Here is a 17474-nt window from a genome sequence, read left to right as displayed (position 1 = left end):
GGCAACATTGCATACAGCGCTTAAAAGGGTTATTCTATTACACATTACATATCCTATAATATATTATCACATTGTTGGGGGGTCCGACTGCTGGATCCCCCAGTAATCAGGAGAACAGAAACTAAAAGTCCCACTAAAGCCTCTTGTAAATAAACCACTTACTTTTCCAAGTGCCGGAGATTGCAGTCTCAGCAGCCCCATAGCAGTGAATGGAGCATCAGACATGCAAGAGCACTGGAGCTTCATTCACAAGGAGGCTGTACAGGGACTTTCATTCCCCCATTCTCCGGATTTCTGCAGGAAATAGCAGTCACACTTTCACGATGTGACACTTATTCCCTGTCCTGTTGATAGGGATAACTGTCTCTAATTCCACAACCCCTTTAAGACTGGGGCCCCACTTGGAAAAATACGCACAGCAGGCAAAATGCGATTTCTAAAACCGTCGCAGTTTTAGAAATCACAACATATCAATTATACGTACAGAGACAACCTTATATACTGTTATGTTCCATGGGCTAGTGCTTTTTTTTTACAGATAGCACACAGACCCATTTATTTCCATAGCCCTAAAGAAATGACACTGATGCTCAAAGATCCAATTAGAGGACATTTCCTATTACAGTTTATTATGGCTTGGCCTCATTAATTAGGGTACAAATCCATGGAAAGCACAAACTTTAACAAACCTGTACATTCACGTGGTCATCAGTATATAGTTTGGATGTCTGTTGGTCAAAAGATATCTCTCCAAATCCCTCCACAGATCTGTATACTTGGCTTGGTCTAGTATGCCTGCATTCTCTATGAGGAAATAACTGCTACCAGACTAATACAAGATGTGGCGTAAATGCAGCGATTGGCCCGTGGAGTTTTACAGTCCCTGCAAAGTGGATGGGATTCTAGTGAATCCCATCCTTACATTGCAGAAAAATATGCCTACAGAAATTATACCTACAGAAATGCCAGCAGTATAAAGCAGAACGTCTGCAAAGGAAACCTCTGCGGAATTTCTGTGAAAAGCACTGCTGGAAAAACTGCGTTTCCGACACGTTTTTCCTGCAGTGCTTTTTGCCACTGAAGCCCGTACGTGGGGCCTTAGCCCTATGGCGTAACTTCCTGAGCACAAAACAAGTGCCCCCCACAGAATAATGTCCTATTAGTGCCCTACATAACATGATCCCTTAGTGTCCCCCCACATTATATTCCATCCTTATTATCCAACATAGTATATTACCCTATTAGTACTCCAATACACTATAATGCCCCTTTAATTGCCCCCACATAGAGCACATAAACTATCCCCATTATCTAGCCCCATTTCCATGTAACAGGTCTCACCCCTTATGTGCAGTCTGAAGCTGGATGTCATTGCAAGGATGTCATTGACTTTTGCTTGCTGGTGCCATAGCGGGAGAGGTTGGGGGTCATTAGGTGAATAGTGGAATATGGCACTGATGGGTTTCTACTCCACCATTGTACAAAATTCTATCTGCGTCCTCAGGATTAATGTTGAAATTGAGACATGCTACCCTAGGTGGTGGGTTATTGCTCAATACGGGAGGAAGGTCCTTCTGGATCAGGGATATTTGGGAGAGCAGGAGACAGATTTACACTACTGATGTGTTCAGTATTATTTAGACTGGATTCAAATGTAGTAAACTGTTAACTCTGAAGTATAGGGTCTTTTCTATTCCATGGGGTTTTTTACTATTCACTAGTTCCATTCACTAACATCAAGCAGAGGTCTTGAAAATTATAAGGAAATTGAAGGGAATAGTTTATCATAAAGTTACAGAACTTTTCCTAGTAGACCTAGTAGAATGGTTAAGCATTATTTATGTATTAATGGGATCTATGTTTTCCTTAAGATGACATAATTATATAAATATTTTATGTTATCATAAACTATGTGAAAATGTTCATGACAAGTACACCATGATCTATATAAAGTGGAATCTGTTCAATGGTGTAACACTTGCATACTGTCAGATCAGGAAGGCTGGGCATGATGCTAGAGCAGAGGTAATGACGCTCCTGGCCTGTGGGAGGCGCCTGCTCACCAGCTTTATATCCCTTCTCTGATCTCTTCTTAGGCACAGAGCAGCAGGATATCTCTCCAGTATTGCTCAGATCCAGCAGTCTGCATTATCTCACTTCTAAGTGACACAGGCAAGAATGGTCACCCCAGGATAGGGCTGCCTGGCAGGGATTATCTAGTGCACAAGAGCAATTGTGGCCTCACATTCTGGATACTTTACACCTGGGTTCATGGAGCAGAGGCTATTGATTATACTAGGGCTGCTGATCACTTCTAACACAGGTAAGTGTACTCACAATGTTTGGTGGCTGTATTATAATATGATGGAGTGGACACACAACCTCCAGCAATGATACAACTACCTACAGTAAGGGTGTGTGGACATATTTCAGATGTACCTGTTTGAGACTAAGAAACTTGACAAACTCCTTAAAGTGGCTGAATGAATTATAAGGCATACAGGTATTTTAGCTTTGCCATCTATTTGAGTATTTAGTGTATGAGATAAAATGTTCCTCTGGTTTTACAGAGAACTTGGTAATTATTTGGTTCACCTTATATTTTTTGGTCCTATGAATCATTCAGGATCATTTCTTTTGCTGTACTATGCACGGTATCAGATACAGTCATGAGTCGCACATGTTACTGTACGCCTCACCTGTATGCTGTACAGCCAGTACACCAGAGCGTATCATACATGTGACATGCGTTGTATCGTAAACTACTCATGATTGCAGTTAGCAACCATGTACAGTTCTTCTGCAAAAAAAAAAAAAGGCGCAGTGTAGTCCCAGCCTTACATTGTTCTGGTCTGAACGACAGCGTCCTTACACGGAAATGTGCGGCTGGTAACAAGTTAACAAGCCATAATTAATTAAAGTTAGTAAATGTGATGGTAGCACAGCCTGGTATGTAACCAACGCCACGGTGTGTGTCTTCACCCATAAGTTGCTGAACTTTCAAAAAGGCATATGCAGGAGTGAATTAATAGAGAAGTAATATCTGTACTAAATGGGAGGGTGGGGGTCAGTAGCCACAGGTTGGCACGGTTTAATAGAGAACTGTTTGTTCTCATGTGGTTTTAAAGTGCATTCACAATCTACGGCCACTGCGTGTCTATAAATGAAACACTTTTTTTTGTTTTGCTTTTTTATTTTGTAGGTTTCTCCTGCAAAAGCAGCAGGCACATTGTAAATCATTATAAGTCCCTACATAGCGACACTGCAAAAATGCTAAGATTAACATGCTCGGATTTTCAAAAATGAAACCTGCAGCTTTTTTTTTTTTTTTTTTTAAATCTTTTTATCAAGATGTGGGTGACATTACTGAAATATCATTCACTTTGCTGGTACTTTAAAATATGGTGTTTTCTCTACGTGGGGTCTTAGCCTAAAAGTGCATGTGTATGTTATTGTTTTGTTTTGTTTTCAAATGTGGTTTTACCACAGCACGCAATGAATAAATAAAGGCACCCAAAAGCAAACTGAGCTGCTAGGAAATATCAGTTAATACTCAGTCCATCCAATCCTAATCAAGGCTAAACATATACTAACACCTCTATAGCACCTCTGTAGGGCTGAATTTACACACTGTGGAAGAACTGCATTTAGTTTTTAATTGCAGCAATGTCTAGTACACGTTGTTATGCATGTACCCTGTATGGTCATTGGCATTACCTTTGACTTACTGGCATAACAGAAATACACCCAGGCTGTGTTCACATCGTGCATTTTTCTGTGTTTTTATTTTTTTTAAAAAAAAAAGTTTGCTTTTGAAAAATACATACAATGCAAACCATTTTTAAATAACACGTTTTCCAGCAAAAATGCATTTTGTGAGCCCAGCCAAATATCTGCATGCAGTTTTTCAGTAAAGAAGTTCCGTGTAAACCCAGTCTTAATCTTAAGAAGTGGGGTAACCTGCTTTATACATACTGTAATACACTAAACATTTGCTCATCTGATACGTCTAAACCCCTTATTGCAGAAGTGCCATTTCATGGAAATCATGGACTGCATGCACACCCATTAATGCTTATCGATGCGCACAGACATTTTGACCCATTTTAGGGACCAAGGCTCTCCATTACAGTCTGTAGGTCAGTGAATATCACAGAGATGTCATCTATTTGCTTTCCCTTTTTCATGTACCCAGAGACTTAGAGAGGCCGGAGACTCAGAACTAACTTTTGTTGTGGTCACTGCAGTTTTGTCACTTAGAAGGTTGCACCTCAAGATGTCATGTAGTTTTCTGTTATTTATGGAGATGGCTCAGTGTAATGTTATCCCAAGTGTTTCTAATATAATCTGATAAGATCTCACAATGTAAGATAAAGTGACTACATTTGTATAAAGGGGGATATTATGCTCAGTGAGAATGATGAATTCTTGTAGATTCCTGTTCCCACTGCCGCTAATGCTTATGGCCATACATGTATCCTCTACTAGAGCAGATAATAATATTCATCAGAAATAAGAAAGAGATATATTGAATGCCGCTTCTCATATTTTATGATGGTAGAACAAACTTGCATTGGCTTCAACCATTAATTTTATTTTACCATAGGTACATTTAAAATATACAACTATATTTTATTGCCTTTCTTGCTCCAAAGATCTCATTAGTAAAACACTGTATGATTTTGGTGACCTTAACTTATCTGCACGGTTGGGATGATATGTTGGGTTCGGGTGACAGACTTCTTTTAAAGTAGACCTGTGGAATCAGTAGGCCAAATTACCAATTCCTCTACACTGTCTACCAATAAGTATTTGGACACCTGAGAAACAACATTTATTCATATTCAATAGTTGGTAGAGCCAGCAGATGCTTCCTTACAGATGGTATTGATTGACACAATACTCCCGGATGCCTGTTGAAACTCCTAGTGTATGTGAGCCAACGGTTGGGTGCGGTTTCTCTGGCCAGCACCCGCCAGTCTCTGGGCACATTCCGATAATCACTGTTCACCTTCCACTTTGTAACCACATAGGCCACTGTCGATTTTGGGTAATTCAGTTTGCTTGCTATGTGCATTTCTGTGGTACCCGACAATTACCCCTTTCTCAAAATCGGACAACTCTGCACTTCTTGGCATCTTGCATGCGACTACTGCCAATGTGGTTTCCTATTTAATAGCGGAAGGTGTGACGTACATCACAACCGCAGATATCTTCATTTACATGGTTGTCCAAATACTTATTGATAGACAGTGTATTTTTCCATAGCTGGACTTGGACTGACAGCCATGGTCTGACAGAGGCAGTAAAGCTCCTCTAATTCATTATATTGTTATATAATTGGTCCTGACTCCACAGCCCTGCCTTAAAGGAATAAGAATAAAATGTGGTTGCAAAAGTAGACATACCTTTTAACATTTAAAAAACATTGTATAGTTCACTTATTACTTTCTCTTGTACTTTAGGGTTTGTTCTGGCTCTTCTGCCCCAGCTCCCTGGGGGTAAGGGCAGTGTCCAAGTTAAAGAGGGAGGAAGAAAAGCTAGCAGGGGAGAGAAGGAGTCACCAACTATCTTTCCCCAGTTGGGAGTGACCCTTCCCCCAGGGTCAGCATCACCTGGACCTCAAGGAACCCCAATTCCTGGATATGAGCAGATGAGCCCCAGTTTTCACCTGGAGCCAGATTCTGGTGGTGCCCACAGAAGGGAGCGACGCTGTACGTGTTATACATACAAAGACAAGGAGTGTGTCTACTACTGCCATCTAGACATTATATGGATCAATACACCTGAGTAAGTAAAGGTACTCATCTTGCCTCATCTTCTGTATGACATGGTGGGGTGCCTCCTCAGAGCTGGGGGATATAACTGATCCCTCTCTGATAGGGGTCATGTGTAGTGAGTGTACCAAGATCTATATTGGGTTTTATATGGTTCATCTAGTGTTTCATTGAATCCATGACCTCTGCCTATGATCTGAAGTTTAATACCTTGGGTTGTATAGCATCAAAATGGAGTCTTATCCCTTACATCTTGGTAACTTTAGCTTATGCCTTGAGTTTTATAGTCTATATTCTTGAAATATGTACCTATTTCATAAACCAAAAAATACATTTTGAATAGTAAACTGCACATCCTTTGTCTGTTTGTGAAGGTCCTATTCCTCTCTCTGGTGTAGGATGGTGTGTGCTTGTTCTACTTAATTTTTTAAAAATTTTTTTTAATCCATGCAAAAGATATGTACATATAAACTAGTTCTGGATCTGCAAGTGGGGTCGGTAAGCTTTCATTTTCCCAGAAATATACAAAAGGTTACCACCCACTTGGAGAATAAGTACTAATTTACATTAACCTTACAGGGGTTGTATCTTTTTAACAGGTGGAATGATGTTAAAAAATTATATAATGTTCAGGGGTGCAGCGGCTATCAAATGATGTATGCCATTTAGCGTTTTGTACCATCACCCCTTATATAGTAGTGACAGTCTTGAACAGGGATTAGTGAAGAATATTCCATCCTCACATTCTAGTTCCGTATGGGGAATAACACTATTTTTGGGCTACAGGCATCCCACTGCGACTCAGACCAATCCAATTTATTTATGCATGTATTGGAGCAGTAGTTGGTTTGCTTTTTGCTGGAAGTCATATTTCTAACTTATATCTTTTACATGTTTTGATTGAATTGAGATTTGCTTTAGTCCTCATAAATTTAATTGCCCTGTGTCTACTATCTGAATAGTAGCTAGTATATGAATAGTAATATGCATTAACAGGGTGAGAACAGAATGCAATAGGATGTGTATGAAATTATACTGTATGTATTGTGATGCATATGTAGAGCATTTATAACAAACTACCCCCAGACCCACAGTGTACACAATATGGCATTGGTTAACCTGTTGGCTGTTCTCCGTGACTGCTTTTAAAGGGTAACTGGCTCTACTATGGTTGCATATTACTGTTGTGACCATAAACTGATCCACCTGGTTACAATAATGCGGCTGGACCACTTGTAACGTTTCATCTTTGGTGTTGCATTCAAGAAAATAGGGAAATAGTTAACATTAAAGGGGGTGGTGGTATGTAAATAAACCTAAAAAAAATATCTGATTTGGTATTCCTTTGTCAAGATCTGTGGCTGTCGTCGCTGAATATGAATATGCTGGTTCACATCCAGGGGTTAAAAAGCTGTATAGATCTAATACTTATCACAGAGGAGAATTTGTTTCCATTCAGTCAAGGCTTGACAATCTGCTATGAGTTACTGTTTGAACTTTTTTCTCCACTGATACATTGTAGCAAACTATCAGGAAAGGAAATACTGCAATGTTTAGCTCACAGAAGATACTTTTGTAGTAAACCCTAAACTGGGACTTATTAGGACTTTGTAAAATGACAAACACACAGAAAAGTGTAAAGGCCTCCGAATAAGATTTCTGTATTTCCTGGGACAGTGTTTGGCCATGAGCACCACTGAGTATAAGAGAGGACATAAATTCAGGACAATTCCTGCAAATTTGGAACTGCTGACAAATATGCATGGCGCAGTAAGAAGATCTTTAATGTGAAGTACTATCATGGTGTGGACTCAGAATCTGAGGGCCTGCCTTGAGCAATGCAAGCTGGCATCTTAATATTTAGACAGAGCTGGGCCTATCTTTCGATCTTCCCAGATGCTGATGGGTTTCAATGGAAGGTCTAAAATAAAGGAACCGAAGCCTCTTGGGCGCCAAACCAATAAAACAATACTAAAATTATTCCCATCCTCTCCAAAGCATGGCAAACTCTGTAAAGAAAAATAATTCTCAAAATTAGCAAAAACGAAAACACTTTATGTTCCTAAAAAATGTTATCAGGGAGAACTACAGCTTCTCCTAAAAAAATTAAAAAAAATTGCAAAGCAATAACATTGCATAATTGGAAGTTTTAAAGGTGTCTTCCAAGATTAATCCTCAACTTCCAGGACTTTACTATTACTTACCAAGCACAGCACCATACATTTAGATTGCAGCTCAGCCCATTTACTTTAAAGGGATTGAGTTGTGAATAGGCCACGTGGCTGATGAAAGTGATGTAACATGGCCTGTGAAGCGGAAGTGGCACTAGGACCGTCCCTGCTGCTTCAAACAACTAATCCATGGAAGTTTCTGACTTGAAAGATCAGTGGGGGTTCCACACCCATGTTGCTCTGTAGCCTGAGTCTTAATCTGTTCCTTTATTACAATCCCATTTTATAGCAATTAAAATTGAGAGGCCACACACTGCAGAAATGCAGAGAGAAAAACAATACGTGGTAATAAATGGAAGTAACAAGTTGTTCTACGTCTGGCCTTACCCTAAAGGAGTTTGTCTCAGTTCAGCCATGCTCTCCTATTCCTTATGTCTGTTACATAACTGGATGTGGCAGAAGCTTCCCTGTTGTGTCCTGTCTGCAGTACAGCACACAAACTGTTAACCCATGCCCCCGTCAGTCAGCTTCCAGCCAAAGATGGCGAAAAATCAGCCGCAGATTAACCCTTTTGTTCACTGCAAGATTTCTACAAGACTTTGTTTATTTCTGGAATATGGAGAAAATCTTGTGCACTGACAATCAGTGAGGGAAATATATATATATATTATTTTCTTTTATTTCTAGATTTAACTTTTTAGGGCTAAAGTATATTAGACCAGGGCCCCACGTTTTGCAAATACATCACTTTGGCCGTGTCAGAAACGCTGCAGCAAAAAAATACTGTGTTTTACATTACCTGTACATGACGGCTACACAAGGAGGTTGACCTCTGACCCTCTGTAGGGACAGGAACTGAGAGACTCGTTAAATACACCACTCCCACCACCAGTGTTTCCTGTCCCTACACAGGGTCGGGATGAGAGGCTCTCCTCTGTCTGGGGGAAAAGTAAAGAATTACCACTGTCCGGCCCTCGGTCGTAGTCAAAGGCACCTGCCTCCCTGGGCCATTAAGGACACGGGGGTGTCGCTCCAGCCTGCCCCCGGGTGGAAAACTCCCCACTTCCAGTGGTCCATTAGGGCTAATGCAGGGGGTAGAGTGGATGCCGGATCCGGCCAGCACACGGGAGGAACGGCCAACCTATGGGCACTGGTGTTCCAGAATGTGGTGTACATGAAGCCGAGTGCAGTGGCGTGCATCTGTGTTCCCAGGTACCTGGGAGGCTGAGGCTGCGGGATCACAGGTTTCCAGGAGTTCTGTTCTACAAAAGGTGATGTCATTGTATGAATGCCGGACGGTGAGTGAACGAGACGGCATTCCTGCAAGGTATGTGGTGTATCACTGTATGCTGCAGCATGTTGCTTCCTGAGGCACAGCTGTTGATCACACATCCCCTGGCTGCTTCCAGCTCCTTTGGTGTTGTGAGTACTTGGAACAGCTGTTCTGTACCTGAGTTATTTTTTTTCTTTTAATGGGGCAGCATGTAATTTTGGGCTTCCTTTCTCCAATTTTAAGTAGAGATGGAAGGTACCCATAGGAGCAAGGGTGTATCAAAAAGTCCCAGGAAATGTCCTCTTTGTAGGAAAGAGTTGGCAGATTCCTATTCTAAAGCTCTATGCTCAGGAAGTACGGTGAAGGCCCTTAAGGAGGGAAAGCCGACTTTGGAGGACTTTCGCTTTTTAATTAATAACGAAGTCCAGTCCTCCAGTTCTATCCTCATGCCCTGTCTAGATGACAGGAGGGAAAGCCTTAGAAGAGTCAGGACTTTTTGGCTTATACAGTATGAAGCTTTCCCTGTGCTAAAGACAAAGCTCAGCCAGGGAAAGCATAGATGGTAAAGTTCTATTGAGAGCGGGCTGGCAAATTCCCAGGAAGCCTAGTGTATAATAGTTGCTACTGGATGGAGTAAAGCTACCTGGTTGCAGTTTGCGGATTATCCCGCAGATCCTGCTGGGGGGAAACGCCCAAAGTGAAATGTTTACCTCAGGTCAAGCCTCGCTATCTGGGATTCTGACAAAACGGTTTGCACATGTGCCTGTGTAACATTGGCTGGCGGGGCTTCAGTAAAGTTTGGCCTGGTCTGATCACCACCTGCCACATCCTAAAAGGGTGCGGTGAGTAGGGTCAGGGCTGAGGCCTGATGAAAACTGGCTGCTCTGCTATGTTAAAGGTAGAGAGGCCCTTGCGGTGCTTGTTATATGCTCTTTGGCATATGAACACTGTGTGAACAAAGGCAAATAATTAACTGGATGACTATAAGCTTCATTTACTGACCTGTATGGTTTCATTGCCGAAAGCCACTTACTGACCTGTATGGCTTCATGGCCGAAAGGCTTTTACTGACCTGTATAGCTGCATGGCTGAAAGGCATTTACTGACATATATAAACCTATTTGCTGAAGAGTATATACTATATATATATATATATATATATATATATATATATATGTACTGATCACCATGGTGGAGATAGGTATAGCAGGTCTATCACCATTACGGAACAGTATATACGGATGAACTTATGAGGCATACAGTGTTGGCCAAAAGTATTGGCACCCCTGCAATTCTGTCAGATAATACTCATGTTCTTCCAGAAAATGACTGCAAGCACAAACTCTTTGGTATTAATATCTTCATTTATTTTGCTTGCAATGAAAAAACACAAAAGAGAATGAAAAATAAGTCTAATCATTTTACACAAAACTCCAAAAATGGGCCGGACAAAAGTATTGGCACCCTCAGCCTAATACTTGGTAGCACAACCTTTAGACAAAATAACTTCGAACAACCGCTTCTGGTAACCATCAATGAGTTTCTTACAATGCTCTGCTGGAATTTTAGACCATTCTTCTTTGGCAAACTGCTCCAGGTCCCTGAGATGTGAAGGGGGCCTTCTCCAAACTGCCATCAAGAGATCTCTCCACAGGTATTCTATGGGATTCAGGTCTGGACTCATTGCTGGCCACTTTAGATGTCTCCGGTGCTTTCTCTCAAACCATTTTCTAGTGCTTTTTTAAGTGTGTTTTGGGTCATTGTCCTGCTGGAAGACCCATGACCTCTGAGGGAGACCCAGCTTTCTCACACTGGGCCCTACATTATGCTGAAAAATTTGTTGGTAGTCTTCAGACTTCATAATGCCATGCACACGGTCAAGCAGTCCAGTGCCAGAGGCAGCAAAGCAACCCCAAAACATCAGGGAACCTCCGCCATGTTTGACTGTGTTCTTTTCTTTGAAGGCCTCTTCTTTTTTTTTTTTTCCTGTAAACTCGATGTTGATGCCTTTTCCCAAAAAGCTCTACTTTTGTCTCATCTGACCAGAGAACATTCTTCTAAAATATTTTTGGCTTTCTCAGGTAAGTTTTGGCAAACTCCAGCCTGGCTTTTTTATGTCTCTGAAAAGGGACTGTATGGTAGAATACCCAGGAAGACCCCACTTCTTACCCATTCAGATGCCAACGGATAGTACGGGTTGACACTGTTGTACCCTCGAACTGCGGGACTGCTTGAACTTGTTTGGATGTTAGTCGAGGTTCTTTATCCACCATCCGCACAATCTTGCGTTGAACTCTTTCGTCAATTTTTCTTTTCCGTCCACATCTAGGGAGGTTAGCCACAGTGCCATGGGCTTAATGCCACCACCTGTTAGGTGCCTCAGGTAAGCAACAGGTGCTGTTAATTACAGAAATGAGAGAACTTTGTTTCCATGTAGTCCACCATGACGGCGTCTAATTACCCTCTATAGTTAAATGTGTTTATGTAAGACAGCATACTGTAGTTTATATTTCGCACCTTTCCTTTGTAATTTAGTAAACATTGGTGAATGGTGGTGGGAGTAGTGTATTTAATGAGTTTCAGAGGGTCAGAGGTCAACCTCCTTGTGTAGCCGTCATGGAGGCCTTCATGGAAACAAAGTTACCGGTAAGTCTAACTCTGTTTTTTTGAGTATTCTTTACTTCACTGAGCTTACATGTTTGACTTCTTCTAGTGTGTGTGTGTGTGTGTGTGTGTGTGTGGCTGACCATAAACATCCGATTTTTTTTTTTTGGGGGGGGGGTCTATTTTGTCTATACTAGCAATCCCACCATCTACATTGCCAGTAACTGCATGACTAGGGGACAATTTAATTAATTTAAAAAAATTAAAAAAAAAGTAACAGCCTGCGCAGACTAGCTGCAGATTAACAGGCAAAGTCTTCTAACACTGCCATGGTATATTTCACAGACCAATATTGTCCATTGCAAATGGTGGTTCAAGTATTATTTTTAATATTAAGTTGATGAAAGTTCAACATGTATGGCCACCATTAAACTTAAAACTTTAACTGAAATTGACAGGTACCCTAAAGATACTATAATATAACTTATTTCTTTGAGAGATGTTGTAAAGCACTTTAGGACAGGAATGTTTATAGACCTGTTATAGTTGTTGGTAACCATCTAGTATATTTGTTGTGGATGGTTCAGATCTGTCATTAAGTGAGCCCTCCCCTGGTGAGCCCCTGAGCTGACATGCAGTATGCTGCCTTCCTATGACTATATACTTAGACAGGGTAATTGTCAAATAACCCAGTTATTATTATATAGACACTGGTGTCTGGGGCACCTGCAGTTAAGACCAGGGAGATCTCTGTCTAGATGTCCTTCCATCATGTTGCTGCTGCCTGAGTTCTGCTGCTATGTGCTCAGGTTTTTCTAGTTCAGAGTAGTAGGTGGACCCCAGTTCAATTCAATGGTCAGTCAACAGAGCTAGGCAGAAAGCTACTACTGAAACAAAATAAGTATTGACGAAATTTTAGGTATTCGCAAATAGGTGTCAGATAATATTTGCGTGTACAGAGGACCCCCAGAAATAGTATGTTACATCTGGTGGCAGCCTTATTTAAAAGTTAAAAAAAAAAAAAAAAAAAAAAAAAAAATTGGGGTGAAACATTCATAAAAATTACTTTTGACGGAGTGAGCGGTATCAACACGTATCATGCTCTGACTGGGAGCTAGGTGAATGGTTTCCATTCTTGTGTGGTAAGGTGATACAATACTGTTTGTAGTGATTATCTCCATGGCTTGGGGTATCCTATGTCCAGCCCCAGGACATTATGGCAGTACATTTTCTGTGGCGGTTTCCATACATCTTACTAAACTAGTAGAAGATGCAAAGCTTCATTACTCACAGCAACTCCTGAATGTGAATGTTTCATGTGTCCACTCCATAATTTTTGGGTGATTAATCAAATAAGACTGTACTTGGCTTTGACTGTCAGTGACCCAGACTAATGGTCAGTCCTTCATGAAATTCAAGACCATTTCTTTATGAAAGAATCCAGGTGATACAGGTGGGAGAGCCTTTGTTTTTTCATAGAAAAAACAAAAACTCTCATTTTATCACTCTTCAAGGCCCCTGTCAACAGTCTGGTATGGATCACTGTCTTATAATATATGTTGGGCTTCTAACATAGTGGCTGTCATTTTACTATAAAGAAGAAAGAAAACCTTATATTTTTCACTATTTATGATATATTATTTATTATGTATCCTGCAATGGAGGCTATTCAGCACCTTTTTGAACATAGTCTAATGTGTATATTTGTATAGTTTGTGTATATGTAATACAAATATATGAACATGTTTTATCTTATGTATGCATATGTGAGTGGCATATGGATTACAGGGACCCTGATACTCATTCCACATTGGGCCCTTTGCTGTTTGTGTCCATGCCTCCCTCCTTTAGCATCACTCTTTGCTCTTGGTGCTACTTTTTATAGTGGTCATTCACTGGAGTACGGTAATAATTGATGTTGTTGTCTTTCAGACCTCAAGTATTGTCACCCATGTCAAAGAAATGTCTTAATTTGGGTGCAAAATTTGCTATTATTAAGCATTGCCTTAAAGGGAACCTGTCAAGTGAATTTTCTACACTAAACCGTTCCCAAGATGTGGAACTGCAAGATTAGTTGGGGAAACATTACTACAAACTTAAGTGTCACTGGTAAAAATGTGAAGTTTTATCCTTGAGAAATCTTAGCTCTCTATATGCTAATGAGATCTAACTAGTCCCGGGGTAGTACCTGCTGCTTGTAGTCGCCTTCACATCCTAAAAGGGGTGATTGACAGGATCCCTGCTGTGTAACGCCTGCATGTAAGCTGACATAACTGCTATCGACTCTAGTTTCCCCGTTGGTTTCTACACTGTCCCCGGAGTTTCTGTACATGCGCCTATCTCCTGGAGTCTGCGACAGTGTAGAGAGAGGTGTAAGCAAGATTGAGCAGCAGCTGTGGCATGTCACACAGCGGGGACCTGTCAATCACTCCTTCCAGGATGGGAATCCCAGAGGTGACCAGAAGCAGCAAATACCACCTCCTGAAACTAGTTAGTCCTCATTAGCATAGAAGGTAAGTTCATACAGGGTTTTTTTGGTCAGGGTTTTGAAGCCGTAATCTCCTCAAAACCCTGACCAAAAAGATGGCTCCCATTGATTCGGCCTGAAGACACACCCTCCTCTGGACTAGGAGTGCAGAGTGCAGAGTGCAGAGTGCAGAGTGCAGAGTGCAGAGTGCAGAGTGCAGAGTGCAGAGTGCAGAGTGCAGAGGCTTTGTCGCAGCTACCCAGTTTTTGGCAGCCTCCGCCTCAGGTTCTGATCCAAAATACCCTGTGTGAACTTACCCTTACCATAGGACTGTATGGTGAGGCATGTTTTGGAGGAGGAATTTGAGTTTTCTGATCAAATTACTGAGCCAAACAACTCCGTTCCGTGTAAACGCAGCCTAAGGGTGCATTCAGACTACGTAACGCCGGGCGTGTATGAGAGCCGTACACGCCGGCATTACGGCAGACTGCCGAACACTTCCCATTCACTTCAATGGGAGCGCTCGTAACAGCGGCGTTTACGAGCGCTCCCATTGAAGTGAATGGGAAGTGTTCGGCAGTCTGCCGTAATGCCGGCGTGTACGGCTCTCATACACGCCCGGCGTTACGTAGTCTGAATGCACCCTAAGACTTGTCAAGGATAAAACTTCACCTTTCTACTAGTGACAAATTAGTGAGGGGCACCATCACAACAGCCCTATCATATTGCTGCACATCCTGGGGCCTGTTAATGTTGAAAATCTACCCGACAGGTTCCCTTTTAAGGTATAGCATACGAGGTAAAGACTTAAATAGGACCTGTCACCAAGTTCAAAATGTTAAAATGAATGTCATACATTATTTCATTGCTGATATACCCCAGAGAGAAAAATATAGCTTTTGACTGGGTGGTCAGAATTAAATAAACTATTCAGGGGCATAACATAGCATTTTGTACTTTGTGACTGGTCCTCTTTAATGGGATTATCTATTTTTTTAAAAAAATGATGTTTTATCCATAGGTTAGAACATCAATTTCAGATCAGCAGGTGTCAGACTGCCAGGTTTCCCACAGACCTTCTGGTTCCCTGTGCCATTGCAAACTTGTGCTCACTTACCATACTTTTAATGGCATTCATGATAAGTACTGCAGCAGTTGTCACACTCCACTCTATGGGTCAGCCACTGCATTACGGCGAGTGAGCGCTGCAGCCACTTGGTTTGGCACAACTAGTGTATGGGTATTCTGGTTTTCCTAGGCATAGGACATCAGTTGTGAAAAAAATTATAATCCCTGTAAACCTTGAAATTGTAGACCCCTTTAGTTTTATGGAAAGAATATTTTCCATTTGATTTTTTTTTTCTTCCTTAAAGATGTTAAGGAAACAAGGTGTTTTTCATGGAAAAAGTGTGAAGATATCTATTGACATATGATCTAATAATTTTCAGGCGCAAGCTCGTATTGAACTACATGATGATTTCCATCTTGTCCATTGAACTAATCGCCTGTATTCTTGAACAATCAAAGGTTTGAACCACATGTAAAGGAACTTTAATAAATCACGACATGACAGGAGCAAGGCTTGCTTTTCAGGTTTACAACAAACCCTTAGTCATGGCGTTTCTGTCCTTGGATTGCTGATATAAATGTGTTTGATAGTTTTGGAGGTGCAACTGAATCAGAATATCTTTTACGCTTGTAAAGATCACCCCCATCATATAAATGATCAAAAATACATTCCTCGACTTTGTAAAGATATTGTTCCATTATTGACATTATACACACTATTCTTATCTGTCTTCACCTTTGTCTTGTCCTTCAACAATCTTATTAGTCTTTCAGAGACTGAGGTATGCATTTATTTCCCTATAGTGCAGTGTTCTGGAACGTTTCCACCAATATCCTATAATTATCTTTGCCTCAGTACAATGCAGAAGGAGAAGTGATGTAGGATATGGGTCATAAATTATGAATATTGCTTGTCGTCATATCTATTAATTGATATCACCCCATGTTTTGGACATAAAGTAAGAACATCCTTAGCTCCTTGGAGTCTTGATAAATTACAGTTGAAATCTGATGATGATGATGATGATGATGATGTCTCTTGTAATTCAACCTCCTCAGACCAGACCTTGTAGTATACAACGGCTTTAAACAATTTAATTTCATTGTGGATAATTTTATCCAAATAGGACCCATTGTGCACTACGGTGCACAGCCAAGGTCATGAGAATTTTTTTTTTTTAATTTCCAGACTGTAGCTAATGTTGCTTGGCCTTGTTCTATTACCGGTATATTTTTACATTGAACATAAAATAACTATTATAACATTCTGGATCTGAGGAGGATATAGTTATAAATGCAACAAAAGGAATGTACATCTTTTAAGGAGGTTCTACTTAACACTTGATGACTATGGTGAGAATACCCATCCACATGCTACGGCTCAGAGGAGGCCAGGATTGTGGAAACTCGCGAGCTGAATGTTCTACTTCTTTCTTTTCTTTTATTTTTTTCTTAAAAGCTTGGGAATTATGGAAACAGTGTAGCTAGCTTCTAAATGATTTACAATAGCATCACAAAGCCAACATAGCTATTTCCATAATCACATCCTACAGTAGCTGCAAAATACATCTGAGTATGGCTGTCTTAGGTAAAATTTAGTCCCTAGATAGCCCAACAAAACTCCCGTGTCTTGTGAGAGTATATTGGGAGGCGCGGTATACCTGTATGTCTGTAGACGAAACAGTGGGTCTGCGGACTCTAGTAGTCATTTAGTCTCCTGATGAACTCCTTAGTAGAGGAGAGAAACGCGTTGAGACAAGACTGTTACATGTGAATGGAGACCTAGGGATTTATTCTTTTATAGGACCTCCGTTAGCAACTACTATCAGCTATTACATTGACTAAATACTTAATTGGAGGAATGGGTCCACAAAGGAGTATGGGCTGTTAATTTAGCCATACTAAAATCCATTTCTACCATATATGGACAGCATTGTATTGAAATTGTCCTTCTTTTAGATATCAGTAAAGGCATCTGTCTATTGGTTGCTAAATTTGGGAATATATTATCTCTTCCAGTTTAGTAAGATATATACCCTATCACCTTTGATATAAGGGGTTAGATACATCTTGAATTATTGAAGATTACTCTTGTTTTCTGGGTGAACAAGCGG

The 17474-nt window shown here is 40.8% G+C and overlaps 1 protein-coding gene across 2 annotated transcripts in view; it reads left to right on the top strand.

Moving 5' to 3' along the window:
- Positions 1–2112: 2112 nt before the first annotated feature.
- EDN3 (endothelin 3) overlaps positions 2113–17474 on the top strand; it is an 87591-nt gene continuing 72229 nt past the window's right edge. For both annotated transcript variants that reach the window (XM_075277052.1, XM_075277051.1), the window contains exons 1-2: positions 2113–2323; positions 5466–5790. In XM_075277052.1, coding sequence (XP_075133153.1) covers positions 2272–2323; positions 5466–5790 — 377 coding nt within the window. In that variant the 5' untranslated portion in view covers positions 2113–2271. The remainder of the gene's footprint in view (positions 2324–5465; positions 5791–17474) is intronic.

The sequence above is a fragment of the Leptodactylus fuscus genome, chromosome 6 (assembly GCF_031893055.1).
Source record: "Leptodactylus fuscus isolate aLepFus1 chromosome 6, aLepFus1.hap2, whole genome shotgun sequence".
Taxonomy (NCBI): Eukaryota; Metazoa; Chordata; class Amphibia; order Anura; family Leptodactylidae; genus Leptodactylus; species Leptodactylus fuscus.
Note: the sequence above shows the minus strand (reverse complement) of the source record. Positions and strands in the feature narration are given on the sequence as shown.